Genomic DNA, 19,269 nt, shown 5'->3' on the forward strand with positions numbered 1-19,269 from the left:
GAATAACATATACAATGAATTAAGGCAATGCCTCTTGGTGGAAGGATGATTCTGGGACGAGAGGGAGCCCTTTGGGGAATCAGGACTCAGCTGCCAGCCCACCATCCCTTGACTGGGGGAGAGCATAAAAGAAGACTAAAGGTAAGGTAAAGGTACCCCTGACCGTTAGGTCCAGTCGCGGACGACTTTGGGGTTGCATGCTCATCTCGCTCTATAGGCCAAGGGAGCTGGCGTTTGTCCACAGACAGCTTCCGGGTCATGTGGCCAGCATGACTAAGCCGCATCTGGCGAACCAGAGCAGCGCATGGAAACACTGTTTACCTTCCCGCCAGAGCGGTACGTTATTACCTACTTGCACTTGACGTGCTTTTGAACTGCTAAGTGGGCAGGAGCTGGGACTGAACAATGGGAGCTCACCCCTGTTGCGGGGATTTGAACTGCCGAACTTCCGATCGGCAAGAAGACTAGTCAACTTCATATTGAGACTAGAGCTGGGAACACCCAGAGGTTTTGCTCTCTTTGAGGAACCCTAGAACTAAAGGGGGACCAGCCTTTGGTGGACTGTTAGCCCTGTGAGACCACCCAACGTAAGCTCAGTTGGTGCACATCCACCTTGGTAGCTCAGTCGGTAGAGCATGAGACTCTTAATCTCAGGGTTGCGGGTTCGAGCCCCACGCTGGGCAAAAAAATTCCTGCACTGCAGGGGGTTGGACTAGATGACCCACAGGGTCCCTTCAACTCTACAATTCTATGTGCAAATAAAACCATATATCACAGGTATCACAAACGCCCCAGTGAGCTTCATTTTTAGAAAATCCAGTCCCAAGGTATTCACGGAGGCTGCTGTGTTCATTGTTATAATTAGGATTATGTTTACATCCCACTTTCTCCCCAAGGACCTCAAAGTGGTGCACAGGCCTTTTACTCTCACAACAACCATGTGAGGCAGGTGTGGTTGAGAGACAGTGACTGGCCCAAGCTCACCCAGAAAGTGTCATGCTTGAACAGGATGGGAAAGATTTCTCACTTGCTCAGAAACTTGGGTGTGTGAACAGCGGCCATGTTCACACGTTATGCTGACACCCAGGGAAGTGTTTGCTGCTTGAAAGAGAGTGCAAATGTTGATTTGTATGGCTCAAATGTCACGTACATAGTGGGGTGAACACCCCGACAGCCATGCTGCAACACATTTCCCTGGTATATATTGCGAGCTTTAAAAATTTAGCGCAGGGTTGTTTTCTAGGGATAAGGCCTAGTTTGGTCTGGCTCCTTTTGAGCCCTTTCTTTGTTTCTCTCTCTCTCTCTCTCTCTCTCTCTCTCTCTCTCTCTCTCTCTCTCTCTCTCCCAGAGGACACAGAAGGGTCCTGGCTAACCCCAACCAGAACAAAATCAGCTTGGCCGCTTTTTGACCTCTGGGATAGCCGCCAGAATATTTTGTGTGAAAGCCAGGATTAAACGATGAAGCCCACACAGCCACCCTGAAGTGCCAGGCTGTTGAGCTCCAGCCTGGTTTCACACGCAGTGTGAGATTTCTGCAGGGCGCATATGTGCCGCTGGTCCACAGCCATCCTTCCACCCACCTGCTCCTCTCACAAGGTGGCAGAACAACATGGCAGCCCGATGCAACACGGGTGGCAGAAGCTGCCTTATGAGTCAGTCTGTGGGAATCTATGAAGGCCCTGGTGTTTGCTTCAAGGCCACTTGGTCCATTGAGCTCAGTATTGCCTGCACTGACTGGCAGCAGCAGCTCTTCAGCAACTTGGGCAGGGTCTCTGTCCCAGCCATATGTGGAGATGTCAGGGATTAACCTGGGACTTTCAATGAGAGGGAAGGTGGTGTTCATTTTTCACCTCCCAATGTGCAAAATAAAACAAAGCAAGCTGATGGCATGCCCTCCAACATTTCTCCGATGAAAACAGGAATATTCTATCCAATTATTATTATTATTATTATTATTATTATTATTATTATTATTACTACTACTACTACTGCTACTGCTACTACTGGGACGTGGGTGGCGCTGTGGGTTAAACCACAGAGCCTAGGACTTGCCGATCAGAAGGTCGGCGGTTCGAATCCCCGCAATGGGGTGAGCTCCCGTTGCTCGGTCCCTGCTCCTGCCAACTTAGCAGTTCAAAAGCACCTCAAAGTGAAAGTAGATAAATAGGTACCGCTCTGGCGGGAAGGTAAACGGCGTTTCCGTGCACTGCTCTGGTTCGCCAGAAGCGGTTTAGTTATGCTGGCCACATGACCCGGAAGCTGTACGCCGGCTCCCCCGGCCAATAAAGCGAGATGAGCGCCGCAACCCCAGAGTCGGCCACGACTGGACCTAATGGTCAGGGGTCCCTTTACCTTTACCTTACTACTACTACTACTATTTCCCTGCCCATCTGACTGGGTTGACGAGCCACTCTGGGTAGCTTCCAACATAAATAAAAACATAATAAAACATTAAACATTAAAAATCTTCCCTATACAGGGCTGCCTTCAGGTGTCTTCTAAAGGCTGGCTCAAGGGCTGCATAACTCCATACCCTCCAACATTTACCCTGATGAAAATAGGGACGTCCTAAGGTAAAGTGGGACATGAAGGGATCAAATTAGAAACCAGGACGGCTTCTCTAAATCCGGGACTATCGCTGGAAAACAGAGCATGGTACTAATAATACCGAGGCCGCAGGTTCGATCCCCGTACAGGACAGCTGCATATCTCTGTGTTGCAAGTAGGTTGGACTAGATGATCCTCAGGCCCCAACTCTACAATTCAATGTCTCCAGGATTCTGAGACGGAGCGTCGCTTTGCAGAGGGACCCAGAGCAAAGAGCTAGGCTCCTGGGCAAAGGGGCTTTCCCAGCAGGTCTTGCTGTCTCTTGAGAAGGAAGCGAAGGCTGATTGAGTAAAGGGCAAGGCCTCTGTGCACCTGCCTCCTTCCTCAGCCGCAAGGAGTGGGTGGGGAGATAAAAGGAAGGGGGTTTGTGGGGAAGGGAGCCGAGGCGAAAGCGAGTGAGCAGCAAATGCATGAGCAGCGGAGGCAGGAAGTAGTGGCTTCCCGTGTAGAAATAGGGGCGTAGCCACAGCTGAGCCGAGCGACAGTCCAGGCGCAAGGAGGAAGGAGAGAAGACAACAGCCAGAACTAAACAACTGGGGCAAAAGCAAGGGGAAAAGGAAGGAAGGAAGGAAAATGGGGACGTGGAACTGTCAGCAACAGCGGGAATAAATCTGAGGGGGGGACCACACCGACACCCCCCCAAAAAAAGGTGAGCGCTGCAGAGGACAAATGCCAGCACAAAAAGAGCCCTAGAAAGTTGCTTCGTAAGTTACAGGTTTCCGACGCGCAAGTCACTTCCATGCTGGGAAGTGGCATCTCCTGAGAAGAGGACAACAGAGAGGACAGCTGTGTTTGTCTCTGAGGATAGCCAGTGTGGAGCCGCCTTCCAGATGTTGTTGGGTTCTCCAACTTCCATCAGCCCCAGCCAGCACGGCTGATGAGCAGGGAGGATGCGAGCTGGGTGCCAGCAACATCTGGAGGGCCGACATGTTTGTTGCCCCTTGAGAGCTGCTGCTGGTCAGAGGAGACGACTTTGGCTGGTTGGAGACCTGGCAACGGCCCGTCTGAGCGGAAGGCGGCTTCACCAGGTGTAAACTCCCACATGTGCGGCAGTCTGGTGCAGGTGTGGGTCCGGTTGCGTTTCCGCAGGGCCGCATCTGGCATGGTTCGCACAGATGGGCCTTGTGTGGTTTTGCGTGTTGTTTACACAGCTAGGCAGCACGGGCTGGGATAGGAGATGCTGGCTTGGGAATACGGCCCGCGTGGTTTTATGGACTGCTATTTTAATGGGTTTTCACAGATTCTTATCTGCTGCGCAAATAAGGGGCATATAAACCACCTACATAAATAAGCATAACACCCTCCTGTAGGTCGTGTGTAAACGGTTGTGTACGCCAGCCAATGGCCAAAACTAAACTTGACCGTGTGACGTTGTTGCCCGTGACCCGGTCCTGATCCGAATCCGGAGGGTAGGACTGGAACCAATGGCTTCAAGTTACGAGGAAGGAAATTCTGACTAAACATCAGGAAAAACTTTCTGACAGCAAGATCTGTTTGACAGTGAACAGGACGCCCCTCAGAAGGTGGTGAACTCTCCTTCTTTGGAGGTTTTTAAGCAGAGGTTAGACGGCCATCTGTCATGGATGTTTTCACTGAGATTCCTGTATTGCAGGGGTTGGACTAGAGGACCCTCGAGGTCCCTTCCAACTCAACAATTTTATGATTCTATGAATCGGGCCTCCTCCTTATATCTGCTGATTTGCCATGGGAGGAGAAGCCCCGAGGGAAGCCCTCACCGGCCTCTGAGGGGACTGTAAAGGGCCTGAAAGAAATGTGGGGCAGCCTCTCTCCTGTACCCCCCGCCCATCTTCCTTAGGGCTTCTTAAGGACCTGTCTGCCCTGAGGGAAGGCAGACGCACAGGTGGGGGGGGAGAATTCATCATAGCCCTAAGCTTGTCCCATCAGCGCAAGCTTACTAGCTAGAACCATCTACCCTGGGCCAATTTGGGGGGCAGGGGGTGCACAGGGTCAGAGAGGGGGCAAGAAGCCCCATTGCACCAGCAGAAATCCTTGCATTGGCTTCTGCTAATTGAATGCAGCCCTGCACTTAAGTTGCCCTGTGAATGTTCTGCAGCATCTGTTCATTCTAATGTTTGGCTTGGCAGTGCAGTAAATAAAGAAATGCAATCAGCTCCCCTGCTATTGCCTGCCCATTGGTCGTTTGTTAAAAAACAACAACAGCAGCAGCAAGGGGCAAACCACGTCAATACCAACTCGGTCTAGTTTGGCCTGCAGGGAGTGTCCTCTCTGGGTAGGAAATGTGTCATGTGTGAGGAAGCCCTTTGGAGAATGAGGATTGGCCATATTTAGAATTTAGAAATCCTGGCAGCTTGAGCTGAATGTCCCCTTGAGGCTGCAAAATATTTCTCCCTCCTTCTCCCAAAGGACCCTTCTTGGCGTTGTTGCTAAGGGCCAAACAACCCTTGAGCACAGACCCTATTTTCCAGGGACGTCCCTGATTTAGAGAAGCTGACCCAGTTTCTGATTTGATCCTAGACTGTCCCACTTTTCCTTAAAGGTAAAGGTAAAGGAACCCTTGACCATTAGGTCCAGTCGTGGCCGACTCTGGGGTTGCGGCGCTCATCTCGCTTTATTGGCCCAGGGAGCCGGCGTACAGTTTCCGGGTCATGTGGCCAGCATGACTAAGACGCTTCTGGCGAACCAGAGCAGTGCATGGAAACGTTGTTTACCTTCCTGCCAGAGCGGTACCTATTTATCTACTTGCACTTTGATGTGCTTTTGAACTGCTAGGTTGGCAGGAGCTGGGACTGAGCAACGAGAGCTCACCCCGTTGCAGGGATTCGAACCACCGACCTTCTGATCGACAAGCCCTAGGCTCAGTGGTTTAACCCACAGCGCCACCCATGTCCCCACTTTTCCTTAGGACATCTTTATTTTCATTGGAGAAATGTTGGAGGGTATGGAGTTATCCAAACCCCAAGCCGTCTGAAAGCAATCCTGTATAGGGAAGTTTTCTTTTAATGTTTAATGTTTTATTATGTTTTTATTTGTGTTGGAAGCCGCCCAGAGTGGCTGGGGCAACCCAGTACGATGTGTGGAGTATAAATTGTAAAATGATCATTATGGAATGGGACATCCCTATTTTCATCAGAGAAATGTTGGAGGGTATGGGAGCATGTTGCCGACGGACTTTTCTCTCAGGCGAGCGCCACTTCTGAAAGAATTTGATGCACGGACATAGGAACCTCGGAAACTGGCGTATACCGAGTTAGGCCTCTTTGGTCCCTCTGGCCTGGTCGTGTTTACACTAGGGAAGGGGAACCTGTGGCCCTCAGGATGTTGTTGGACTGCCACAATCATTTTAGGCTGCGGAAGTGCACTGCAACATTTTGCTGCAGGCCACAGAAAAGTGCCTTTCATTATACTAAGTCAGATCATTGGCTCATGGAGCTCAGTATACACCGGCTAGCAGCTGGATTTATGGCAGGAGTCTTTTGCAAGTCCTACCTGGGTGTGCGCGGATTAAACCTGAGGCCTTCTGAATGCAAGGCATGTATCTTTAAAACGGCACAGTTCACACACTGAAGGGAAGTATCAGCAGGTTTGGGGAAAACCCCGAGGTTTGCAGAAAGAAGTGGACCAGATATTTAGAGGAAAAAACTCTAAGGGGAGACCCCGCACCAACAGTCTGGTGATTTAGTGGGCATGCAATGCAGATTAAGGCCACACCTGCGGTTTACCATTAAATCAGTATTACACCACTTTAAGCAGTTGTGGCTTCCCCCAAAGGAGCCTGGGAATTGTAGTTTGTTAAAGGTACTGAGAGAGTTGTTGGAACGCCCCTATTCCCCTCACAGAGCTACAATACTCAGAAATTCTCTGGGAAGAGGGATTGATTGCTAAAGCGCTCTGGGAATTGCAGCTCCGTGAAGGGGAAAATGGTCTCGTAACAACTTTCTTGGCACTTTTAACAAACTACAATTCCCAGGAATGTTCAAGTGGTGTAAAAGTGGCCTTTGTGTGCATGTACATGTATGGGGGACAGGGACAAAAAACCAATGATGGTGGGAAGACAGAAGTGAGTACCTTAAGGAGAATCTCAAACCCCAACGCTCAGCCTGGACACTGAGGTTCTCCTCCAAGGGCCTTCTGGCGGTTCCCTCACGGCGAGAAGTGAGGTTATACAGGGAACCAGGGAGAGGGCCTTCTCGGTAGTGGCACCCGCCCTGTGGAACGCCCTCCCTTCAGATGTCAAGGAAATAAACAATTATCTGGCTTTTACAAGACATCTGAAGGCAACCCTGTATTGGAAAGTTTTTAATGTCCAGTGTTTTGGATGTTTTTTATATGTTGTTGGAACTCTGAATATGAGCTCTCCATACTGCAACATTTTGTTGCAGGACCCAATTGTACTTTACACCCCTCAGCCACACACGGCCACTTCTTTAGATAAACAGATTGCAGGGGTGGGTGGGGGAGCAGGTTGGAGCGCCTGAAAGGCAGCAACGGGGGTGTGAACTTTGCACATTCCCAGAAACCCTCTTTTCTTTACCATTGTGCCTTGTGTTTCCACAGCTACGTCCTTGGTATTTAAAAAAAAGGAAACTTTGGGGAGGGTTTGATAAAGAAAACGGTGCTTGTGGCCAACTTTCAGACTTGGGTGGAAAGCAGAATTTCTCCGCAGGTGTAGTAACTCGCCATGCCGGGTTTGAAATTCCCCTTTCAAAACGACTGTGGGGCCCTCTTCTCTTTTTCAGCCGGCCACTTAGGTTAGGGGGCTGAGCCTGTGTGCGATTAGTCCTGTGACACAGACCAAGCTCTGTGACTCAGACCAGAATTTGGAGAAGAAACTGAAAACAACAACCTCCCCTCCCCGCTGCGGGCCTATGACTTGACATGTTTTGCCTGACCACAGGGAGGGGAGAAGTCTAGTCTGGTATGGGTGGTGGTGGCGCCTTATGGGGCAATAGGGAGAGCCAGTGACAGGCAGGACCAGAAGCATCTCCTGCTCTTTTGGTCCCTATCCTCGTCCCTGCCAAGTTGTACAAGGAGCAGCATTGAGGCCACAGAGGAGCAGGCAGCTGACAGCTAGGGCCACCCTCTGGGCTGGATGCAAGTGACAAAGCAGGCAAGGTAGGGGCAGTGACACCCCACCTCTTGCCCCGTGGAGGGGAGACGTAGCTGAATGAGGAGGAAGGGAGGGGTGGCGCCACCTGGCTTTCCCAGTCAAGGCTCCTGTGCCCCAAAGAGCTGCATGGCAGGCAGAAATTCAAAAGGGGAAGCTTATTCCCGCCCATGCATTTAGCTTCTGCTCGTCATGCAGTTCTTAAAAGGCGCAGGAGTGCAGGAAGGGGGGGGGGAGTAGGCAACCCTAAATTGGACTTCATTTTTGCAGCTTTCGGTGCCCATTTTTGTTGTCTTTTCTATTGGATCTTAATCTACCATGCTTTGTTTTGATATTGTGACACGTCACCCCAGTCTCCACGAGCAGGGTGATATTCCTGCGGCTCCAGGGTTTGTTGTTCCTTTTGGGCATGAGGCACAGCAGAGACTGTGGTGTCTTCATTATGATATATGGTTTTATTGACACATATAAACAACCTGAGGGACGCGGGTGGCGCTGTGGGTTAAACCACAGAGCCCAGGGCTTGCCGATCAGAAGGTCAGCGGTTCGAATCCCTGCAATGGGATCCCGTTGCTCGGTCCCTGCTCCTGCCAACCTAGCAGTTCGAAAGCACATCAGAGTGCAAGTAGATAAATAGGTACCACTCCGGCGGGAAGGTAAACGGCCTTTGTCCCCTGCTGATGCCCCATCCAGCTAGCTCTGCCCAGATGGTTTGGCTCATGAGTGTAACTAAATCCTGTCGATTTCCATGTTCGGCAAAGTTTAATCAAACCTTGATTAATTTTAACTTTTACTACATCATAACACATTTAGGGGCATCTAGCGCCCCCCTCCTGAACTCATAACAATATTTTGCTCTCTTTGATGTTTTGTGAGCGTTTCTTTATTTTTATTGGGCACGCATGGAAGTGATTTAACTGAGGGTTGCCATATTTCAAAAGTGAAAATCCAGACACAAACGCTTTTTGAGTTTTTAATTTGGCAAAGTTGCTGAGCTTTCTTTACACATTTTCCAAAAAAGAGGAAAGTTTCTGAGCTAAGGAAATCCGCCAAAAGCCAACACTTTTTGAAATAAAATCCAAGCTGTGCAGCTGTTGACCTTCACAGCGAACTACCGCTATAAGGCGCAGGAGCAGGCAAGGCCAGATTTCCTAGGTCAGTTGGCCCCCCCACGTTAATTATTTTGCATCCTTTCCCAGAGGAACCTGGTGCACATGGGACTGATGGCGTGGAACACGGTGAGACGGACAATAAGTGTAGCCAATGGCAGGCTGAGCAAGAAATAGGTGGCACCAACTTACTCTGGTTTTAAAGAATCACAGAATTGCGGAGTTGGGAGAGTCTTGTGCCTGGCCCACTGAGCTATCACTGTCCTCTGGCCTGCTGAGTTCTACAAGGGAAAACACTAAGGAATCTGAAGAGGAGGAAGAGGAATCTGGCAGGCCGAGCCACACCTCAGCCTGGTGGTCAGAAGGCAGGCAGGGGCAGGCTGACCAAGGGCAAGCAGCCCTTGGTGGGCACTGCCCTGCTTGCCCTCACAGCCCAGCTTCCGCTGTGACCCTCCCCTTCCTTCTATTGTCTCCCAGCTGTCCAAATTTAGCTTTAAACTCTTCAGATCAAGGAGCTATTGTTTGGGGGGAAAGGGAAAAAAATAGAGGGTGTTTATGCTAACATATAAAAATATTGTGCACGTTGATGGCCGTAGATGATGAATTAACTGGGTTCAGTTAGCGCATTCAGTGGCACTCAGAAATCTTTCTGAATACCAGTTGCTGGAAATTGTGTGAGGGCTCTTGTGCTCGGGTCCTGCTTGGGGGTTCCCCCCAAAGGTCCCCAGCTGGCCACTGTGAGAACAGGATACTGGACGAGGTGGGCCGCTGGCCTGATCCAGCAATGCTTTGTAGAGTTGGGAGGAACCCTGAGGATCATCTGGTACAGCCCCCTGAAATGTAGAAATATGCCACTGTTCCATACACAGATTGAACTTGCAATCTTGATACCAACTTAGCTGTCTTCTTCATATATATATATATATATGACGTTCTCCAACAATATTTCAAAGCATTTATCATCATATAATTTTTTTAAAAACATACAAAGTTTCTTCTTGACTTCCCACCCTTCCTTTCCTGATGTTTGTTTTTTATTCCTTCTTATGAGCTATTTTGTGGGATGCAGGTGGCGCTGTGGGTTAAACCACAGAGCCTAGGACTTGCCAATCAGAAGGTCGGAGGTTCGAATCCCCACGGCGGGGTGAGCTCCTGTTGCTCAGTCCCTGCTCCTGCCAACTTAGCAGTTCAAAAGCACGTCAAAGTGCAAGTAGATAAATAGGTACCGCTCCGGCGGGAAAGTAAATGGTGTTTCTGTGCGCTGTTCTGGTTCGCCAGAAGCGGCTTAGTCATGCTGGCCACATGACCCGGAAGCTGTACGCTGGCTCCCTCGGCCAATAAAGCGAGATGAGCGCCACAACCCCAGAGTCGGCCACGACTGGACCTAATGGTCAGGGATCCCTTTACCTTTACCTTTACCTTTTTATGAGCTATTTTCTTCGGTTCTTATGAATTGACAGTGCTCAGAGACTAGAGATTTAGCTGGAGCATACTACAGTGGTGCCTCGCAAGACGAAATTAATTCGTTCTGCGAGTTTTTTCGTCTTGCGAACTTTTCGTCTTGCGAAGCACGGAACTGCACCTCTTCAAGCAATGCACCCTGGGTATTAACGGTTTTAAGAAAAAGGAAACAAACTCGCAAGACGTTTTCGTCTTGCGAAGCAAGCCCATAGGGAAATTCATCTTGCGAAGCAACTCTAAAAACGAAAAACTCTTTCGTCTTGCGAGTTTTTCATCTTACGAGGCATTCGTCTTGCGAGGTACCACTGTATTTTCTTCTCCAAACACCCCACCATTCTTTACAAAGCAGGAACTGCTACATTCTGGGATGAGACTTTTGGGGGACAAGGAATCTGCTTATCTCCTTTCTTCTTTGTTGTCCAGGACAAGGGGGAAAGCGATTTCTCTGCGTATTCGGCCACAAGAGTCTTCAGCCAGCAGGCAGAGAGTAAACCAAAAGAAGGATGGAGGAAATGGATGTGATAGTGGAAGAAGAGATGCGACTGGATGTCAGCGCAACAGCCGCAGAAGAACAGGTAAGGGACTTATGTACCTCTCAGAGGAATAAGGGCCAAGCAGCACCTTTGGCCTTCCGGGTGCTGCTGAACTACAGTTCCCACCAGCCAGAGGTACCCCATGCTTGAATTTAGATGTGAGAACAAATGGGTCATTGGTCTGATCCAGCCAGATTCTTCTCGCATTCTTAAACTGCACGTGCGCCACTGAAAATGGCAACAGTCGCTATCGTTCCCTCTAAAAACAAATCTGGGAGGCTGAGTGCCAACAGAATCGAAAGCAAAACGGGACAGCTAGGAAACAAGGGGGCCATATTAGCATGCTAGGCCGAGCACGAAGAGGTATGCAGGAGCACAAATGAAAAGGGGAACTCGCATCCAGCAAGGGCTGGCAGCCAGAGGGTCTGCTGGCTGAGCAAAACAGGATGTCTACATCCAGTGTTTTTTTTTCAGCCGGAGCACAGTTCCGGCACCTATCAGGTGGGCGTCATTGCGGGCCGGCGCTCTCCTGGCCCACTTCATGCCTTTACGTACTTCTGAGAAGCCCCAAAGAACATTTCAAGACAAGAGAAACTGGCCAGTGTTTGCAAATCCACACTTTTTTACAGATCTGTGATTCCACCTAGCTCCTAGCCGTTCCTGTCTATGATTGGTCAAGGCAGCCACACCACACTCAGGACTCAGCTATCTTAGTCAAAAAACAGCATTTTGAATGTGTTATAAACATGCAACACCAGATGGCGCTGTAGAGCAAAAAAATTCTTTGCGCTTTTCCATAGCGTTTTCTTTTCTTTTCTTATAACGATTACTGACATTTACAGCATTTTTGTCCTGTGTGTAGATCCACCCTCACTCTCATTTCAGAGAAATTGTTTGGAAGGCACTCACTCATTGCACCCCATAACCTTCTTTCTAGGAAGGTTAGAGACTTACTTTCAACCTTGCTTCCTGCTCCACAGCAGATCCAGGCCTCCTCTCAAGACGACCTCAGTCTCCTGCCAAACCCGGGTCCTCTTTTGCGTCCAAAGCAGAGAACACGGCAGACAGATCCCACGCGGCCCTGGAGGTCTCTGCCAGCCACCCCTACGGGGGAGATGGAGAAAGACCAGGCGGGTAAGATGAGAACACCAGCCTGCTATCGCTGGTCAAATCCACAACATGCATGGCAAACACATTCAAATCACAAAGGAACTTTCCCTTTGCGGAGCTACAATCCTTAATATGCTTGACAAATTACAGCTCCCAGGATTCTTCGGCAGAAGGCATGTGCTTCTGCACATCTATGGTGTGTATGAGACCTCCTTTCCCAAACAAATAAATAATAAATAAATACATATATATTTTTTTGTACCCTGCCCTCCCTGGCCGGAGCCGGGTCAGGGCAGCTAACATCATGAAACTAAGACAGTATACAAAGAACATAAGAACAGAAAAACAGGCAATCAATTACTTAAAATACATCTTAAAATCAGTTCAGAGCAAATGAAAATCTGGACAGATGGCAGTCCACGGGTAAAATTGAGAGTGGTTAATATTCTCCAGGGCCAACTGTTACCAATGGTTTTATAAAGGACCTGTGAGCGGGCTAGGAGGCCTCTTTAATGCTTGTTCTTATACAGAAAGAAAACAATCAGACTGAACCCCGACCAAAGGCCTGGCGGAACAGCTCTGTCTTGCAGGCCCTGTGGAAAGATGTCAAATCCCGCAGGGTTAACAACTTTATTTTAGCAGACCCGTTCCTGTGCGTTTAAGCGGGAGACGCCTGCATTCCCACAGGTGCTTTAACTTAAAAGTTGCTTTAACTTTTATTTAAAGCATATTAAAAAGGGACACGGGTGGCGCTGTGGGTTAAACCACAGAGCCTAGGACTTGCCGATCAGAAGGTCGGTGGTTCAAATCCCCGTGACGGGGTGAGCTCCCGTTGCTCGGTCCCTGCTCCTGCCAACCTAGCAGTTCGAAAGCACGTCAAAGTGCAAGTAGATAAATAGGTACCGCTCCGGTGGGAAGGTAAACGGCGTTTCCGTGCGCTGCTCTGCTTCGCCAGAAGCGGCTTAGTCATGCTGGCCACATGACCCGGAAGCTGTACGCCGGCTCCCTTGGCCAATAAAGCGAGATGAGCGCCGCAACCCCAGAGTCGGCCACAACTGGACCTAATGGTCAGGGGTCCCTTTACCTTTAAAGCACATTATTTCTTCTCCCAAAGAATCCTCACACAGTTACAGTTCCTAGCACCCTTAACACATTACAGTTCCTAGGATACTTTGGGGGAAGTAATGTGGTTTGCGCGTGTTTTAAGTGTACGGTGCATGGAGTGGTGTCACCGTAGCACCAATGTGACCCATGTTTACATCCCCAGTCACCTCCAAAACTCAGCGGGTGACCCTGGGCCAGTCACCATCTCTCAGACTGGCCTGCTTTGCAGGGCTGTTGTGCGGATAAAGTGGGGGAGGGAGGAAGAGCGGGGGAGATGCCCTTGTACATGGCCCCAAAACCCTAGGAGGAAAGGATTATAAAACAAAACAAAACAATTTTGGCCTGATCCTGCCCTTAGGCTATTTTTAGTGTCTGTGTATAGCGCAAGATTGAAACCAAATGTTTGACAAAATGAGCTGCGTCTATTTTCTGACTTCCTAATTATTGCAAGCAAAATCCTGTAAACCTTTTGCTAACCCTTATTCACTCCGTCGAGATTATACTTCCTGTACTTCTCATGAAACAAAAAAAAACCCCCTGCATCAATCATTAAGCTGAAGGGGGCTGGAATTACTTTTTCCATTAGGCTCAACTTCAGAAAGGCTGCAGAAACCCGTCTGCAAAATCTAGCCTTTTTGCATGAACTGCTCATTTCTTTAAGGAAGGTGTTTATTTAGAAATAGGCAAAAAGCTTCTGAACTTCAAAAAGAAAGAAAGAGACGCTATTTGTTCTTGTCCCGGATGCTCCCAGTGTGTAGGTGCTAAAGTACACTGCGCTTGACAGCAGTTTGCAGAAGTTTCTGTTGATTATGAGGAAGTCAGACGCTGGAGACATTTGCTTGGCTCAGCGCTACTGCAACTCACCTTGAGCAAGCTAAACCCTGTAAGTTTTCAGGTTTTGTTTTAATTTGAATGCTTTTAAAAACAACAACAGACAGTATATTCATCCATGTGTTATAAGAAAAAACAGTTCCTTTTCCCTTATAGGGTATTCTGGAGCCCGTATAGAGTCCTTAAGTGGGTTCCCTTTCAGTAGGAGAAAATAACAGAGGCCAACCAGAGTATGTTGTTGTTGTTTAGTCGTTTAGTCGTGTCCGACTCTTCGTGACCCCATGGACCAGAGCATGCCAGGCACTCCTGTCTTCCACTGCCTCCCGCAGTTTGGTCAAACTCATGCTGGTAGCTTCGAGAACACTGTCCAACCATCTCGTCCTCTGTCGTCCCCTTCTCCTTGTGCCCTCCATCTTTCCCAACATCAGGGTCTTTTCCAGGGAGTCTTCTCTTCTCATGAGGTGGCCAAAGTATTGGAGCCTCAGCTTCAGGATCTGTCCTTCCAGTGAGCACTCAGGGCTGATTTCCTTCAGAATGGAGAGGTTTGATCTTCTTGCAGTCCATGGGACTCTCAAGAGTCTCCTCCAGCACCATAATTCAAAAGCATCAAGTCTTCGGCGATCCGCCTTCTTTATGGTCCAGCTCTCACTTCCATACATCACTACTGGGAAAACCATAGCTTTAACTATACGGACCTTTGTTGGCAAGGTGATGTCTCCGCTTTTTAAGATGCTGTCTAGGTTTGTCATTGCTTTTCTCCCAAGAAGCAGGCGTCTTATTGAGAAGTATGCATGATCTTTATTAAACTGTTGCAACAGGGTGCTCCCCTCACACGCAGGAGAAAGGAGGAAGACCCAGAACAATGGTGCACAAGCCCTTATATCTCTTGAAATTGCCCAGCCCTGTAGCTCAAGACACCACCCCCTGAAACATCATACATCCATCACAGAAGGAGGCCGTCTACAGCAGAAATCCTGTCTGCCAGGGTACCCGATAATAGTCACTGACTGCATTACCTGGGCAGTCTGGCCATTCTTTTGTGATGGCGAATACTTTAGTTCCTGACTCCAGGTCACAGGTGCACCCTATTCATACACAAATACATCCCCAAAAGGCAATTGAGGGGGGCGGAATTCCCATTTCCTTCCTCCTTGCAGAGAAACATTTGAGGTCAATTTGGGAGAGTCAAAATGGCTTCGGGACTGCTCTCCTGTACTATTTCAGACACGTGGTTTATGTATGTATTTGCCTTGTACATTTATGAACATTTAATTTATATTTGAGACCTTAGAATTCTTATAACAGTGCTAATAGGCATTTGGTGTATTTGCAGTCGTCTATCCCTTCAGGGACGTGGGTGGCGCTGTGGGTAAAAGCCTCAGCGCCTAGGACTTGCCGATCGAAAGGTCGGCGGTTCGAATCCCCGCGGCGGGGTGCGCTCCTGTCACTCGGTCCCAGTGCCTGCCAACCTAGCAGTTCAAAAGCACCCCCGGGTGCAAGTAGATAAATAGGGACCGCTTACTAGCGGGAAGGTAAACGGCGTTCCGTGTGCTGCGCTGGCTCGCCAGATGCAGCTTGTCACGCTGGCCACGTGACCCGGAAGTGTCTGCGGACAGCGCTGGCTCCCGGCCTCTAGAGTGAGATGAGCGCACATCCCTAGAGTCTGTCAAGACTGGCCCGTACGGGCAGGGGTACCTTTACCTTTTTATCCCTTCGGGGTTCCTGGGGTTTTGGCCCTCAAACAGGGCCTCTGCGCCTTTGGAGAATTGAAGACATGCGGAGACTGTCGTAGCTTTCAGAAATATGGCTTATTCCCATATTTACACCTGGGTTTGGAGGGAGAGAGTCCAGATCTTACAGCATGGTCCTTTCAAGAGGGGTGTCTTCCTCACAGCCCTGGAGTCAAGGGCACCTCGTCTTTGTTCTCCCTTCCTCTTCCCAACACACCTTGTTAAAGACACTTTCCTCTCACAACTGCCAACCCTCCAAATCCCCAGTCTCTGCTCACACCTCAGGCTAGCCCAGGAATCCCTCTGCAGCTTGTATTTCTCTCTTCACATCTCAAATAACCAAAATACTAGCATTTATTAATTTTGGGGGTTTAACCTTCCCCGCCAAAAGAAAACTTATAACAATATTTATTGGACTAGAATGTTGCAGCCTTCTCCAAAGATTTCCGGGCATATCCTTCCTTTGAAAGACTTACATTGGCCCCCAGTACGTTTCCAAGCATAATTCAAAGTGTTGGTGCTGACCTTTAAAGCCCTAAACGGCCACGGCCCAGTATACCCCCAGTATACCCCCATCGTTCAGCCCGGACATTGAGGTCTAGCTCCGAGGGCCTTCTGGCAGTTCCTTCACTGCGAGAAGTGAGGTTGCAGGGAACCAGACAGAGGGCCTTCTCGGTAGTGGCGCCCGCCTTGTGGAACGCTCTCCCTTCAGGTGTCAAGGAAATAAACAACTATCTGACTTTTAGAAGATATCTGAAGGCAACCCTGTTTAGGAAAGTTTTTAATATTTGATGCTTTATCGTGCTTCTAATTCTGTTGGGAGCTGCCCAGAGTGGCTGGGGAAACCCAGCCAGATGGGTGGGGTATAAATAATAAGTTATTGTTATTATTATTTGAAGAAGTGATGCAGGGAAACTGAAGGGGTGGTTGCCGAAAGCCTAACTCCCTAGGATCCTCTTACTCCAAGTGGTTCCCGGGGGGACGGGGACGTTTGGCTTCCACCAACAGTTTTCCAGGGGTGTGGGTAGGTACTTTGAAGTCTCAGAGCACAGGCTCATGTGGCACAGACTTGTGCATGCTAACTTGTGCCCATGACACAAATTTGGGTAGGGTGAACCGTTCTGGAGCACAGGTGGGGACCTCAGATTGTGAGCCCTGGGGCCTCTCCACCTGGCCAAACAACCTCTGGAGGGCCACGAATATTCCACCACTGACATACGCTTGGAGTTTTTAACAGATGTGCAACCTCAGCACTTCCAAACTTTGGTTGACAGTCATGAGGGCTAGAAGAGTGCTTCAAACCAATTAATGTTTTGATTGGGTGATGCTGGAGGATCTGAAGCTTTGACACCCAGGATTCCGTGTTATCCTTCTGCCCTCTGCGTATGGCTGTTCTGCTACACAATTTGTTCTCTTTCCTCTCTTCTCCCAGTCTTCTTCTCTTCGCTGACCTCTCTCCAAGCGGAGGAGTTTTTTGACATGGTGGCCAAATTCCAGGCCCGGAGGCTTGATGACCAGCGGGCTGATTTTGAGGAGGCTGCAGAAATGTGTGCGGGCAACTCAAGGGTCTCTGAAGAGAAGCTCTACGACACTATCTTGGCTCATCAGGTGAGCGATGAGGTCTCCACAGAAGGTCTGAGTGGACGTTGGTGCTAGTGGTTCGTGCTCTTGATGTTGATGACAACGACAAAAATGTTGTTACTTCCCTTCCGTCTGATGTTCCCAGAATGGTTAACATTACCTATCCTGAAATCCAACTACAGCGGGATCTGCAACAAAATGTTGCAGCATGGAGTGCTTCTACTCAGGATTGCAATCCCCCCTCCCCACCCCAGCAGTCAGTCAGCATCTTGTGGCTACTGAGCAGGCTCAGTCCTCCTTAAGGACGGCAGCAAATTCTGCTCCAAGCAGACAAAGAAGCGGAAACTGCCTCAGTTTCCATGCTCGTCAGGAACCAAGGCCTCAGGCAAATTAATACGACTGGTATTTGTAATAGGTCGTCGTCCCCCCGTCCGTCTCGTCCCCCCTTCCCCCCTGTTCTGACATTTTCTTTGCATTGCAGCAAATGGGATGGAATCACACAATGACAGTGTGATTAATTACATTACATTCAGCCACAGCAAGGTAACTGACATAATTTTTAACAGAAGCTGAACTGCAGCTGAACTGCAGCACTGCTGATTGCAACAAACACGACTTGGAAAGGACCTTGCTAACTTCCTATATCCCTAGTCCTCATGGACTGTTTCCGAGATTCCCCCAAACATTAGGGTGTTTCCCCCCCCCAAATACATTTTCCCCTGTTCTTCTGCAAGTCTTGTTGTTTCCTCAAATTTGCTAATACCTCCCATTTGTGCATGTGGTGCTGTTTTGGCTTTCTAAATTATGGCACTCAAACCCTAAACATTGGAAATGATGTAGCTGTCTTAGGACAATGCTCATTTCATCCTCTCAATAACCTTGTGAGATGGATTAGGCTAGGAGATGGCGGCTGGCCCAGCGAGCTTCATGGCTGGGTGAGGATTTGAACTCTGCTCTCCTAAGTCGTAGTCCGACACTAACCATTACGCCACGCTGCCTCTCAGTCGGCTAGCAGAGCTCAGCATCTCCTCTTTTCCTTACAGAGCCAGCGTCTTGAAGACCAGCGCACCGAGCCCCCCATCCCAGTAGGAATTCAGGGCCTACTGGATCTGCTGCTCAAAGCCCAAGGCACCCGGATGGAAGACCAGCGCTCGGCTCTCCCTCCTGCTCTCGGTGGGCCGTCCTTGCTGGGGGCGCACACTTCCTTCCCCATGCAGTGCCTGAGTCCCCAGGCTGACTCCTCCCTCCAACAGATGTGGTTCTAGTGACTCGAGACACATTGCGCCGAAAGACGGAACCCTTGCCAGGCCTAAACTGAGCAAGGCAGCATGGACTGAGAAACTGAGATGGGCCGCTTTGAAAAAGTTTCATACTGTGAAGGTATCCTGTGTTGTAGAAAGAAAAAGAGGGTGGGTGCAAAACTGAGCAGCCTCTCTTCAAATGCAGCACCGTATTTGATTCCCGGCTAAGCTTTCTGTCCTCAGCAATCTATGGCGTTTCCTTCTAACCCGTCTGCAAGCAAAATGGCCTGAACTGGTGGCAGAAGCAGTAGTGTTGATATGTTTATTGTGAGCCATGGAAAGTCAGTACGTTTCTGAGTCTGCTGGGATACAGCTTGAGGCTCTTAATCTCAGGGTTGGGGGTTCAAGCCCCACATTGGGCAAAAGGTTCCTGCATTGCAGGGGGTTGGACTAGATGATCCTCGGGGTCCCTTCTAAAACTCTATGATTCTATGGTTCTACCTCTTCCTCAGGTGGGCAGAGAAAAGGGGGGGAAGGGCACACTGATAAACAAATAGCAGACGTTAGGTATGTGTGAAGCTAATAATTCCTGCCCCAAAGGAGGTCGTACAAGTGGATAACCTGATGTTCTAGATCAGAGATCCAGAACTGTCTTTAGGAGGCATCCAGCTGTTAGAACCACCACTTTTTGCTAGATTAATCCACCATCTTACACTGTAGCCTCACAGCAATCTTTTATGGTCCTCCTGATGTTGCCAGACTTCGCTCTGGTCAGCGTGGCCAGTGACCATGGGAGCTGTAGTCTTTCAACATTTTCCATAGTCTTTCCTGTTCTAAAATTAGGGTCAGGGTGTATTGGGGTGTTTGTGTGTGTGT

General features: G+C 49.3%; 2 protein-coding genes and 1 non-coding gene across 4 annotated transcripts in view; 2 read left to right on the plus strand and 1 right to left on the minus strand.

Moving 5' to 3' along the window:
- EGFL8 (EGF like domain multiple 8) overlaps window positions 1-11,851 on the minus strand; it is a 31,435-nt gene extending 19,584 nt beyond the window's left edge. For both annotated transcript variants that reach the window (XM_053379350.1, XM_053379348.1), the window contains exon 1: window positions 11,751-11,851. The gene's annotated coding sequence lies outside the window, so the exon portion shown is untranslated. The remainder of the gene's footprint in view (window positions 1-11,750) is intronic.
- Window positions 611-683, plus strand: TRNAK-CUU (transfer RNA lysine (anticodon CUU)). The gene has a single exon. It is a non-coding gene; the product is annotated as a tRNA-Lys (tRNA).
- GPSM3 (G protein signaling modulator 3) lies at window positions 3,016-18,921 on the plus strand. Its single transcript, XM_053379391.1, has 5 exons — window positions 3,016-3,256; window positions 10,687-10,838; window positions 11,777-11,930; window positions 17,004-17,179; window positions 18,196-18,921. Exons 2-5 carry the CDS (start codon window positions 10,767-10,769, stop codon window positions 18,415-18,417), a joined length of 624 nt encoding a protein of 207 aa, XP_053235366.1. The 5' UTR covers window positions 3,016-3,256; window positions 10,687-10,766; the 3' UTR covers window positions 18,418-18,921.
- The last annotated feature ends 348 nt before the right edge of the window (window positions 18,922-19,269 follow it).

Source organism: Podarcis raffonei, chromosome 2 (assembly GCF_027172205.1).
Source record: "Podarcis raffonei isolate rPodRaf1 chromosome 2, rPodRaf1.pri, whole genome shotgun sequence".
Lineage (NCBI taxonomy): Eukaryota > Metazoa > Chordata > Lepidosauria > Squamata > Lacertidae > Podarcis > Podarcis raffonei.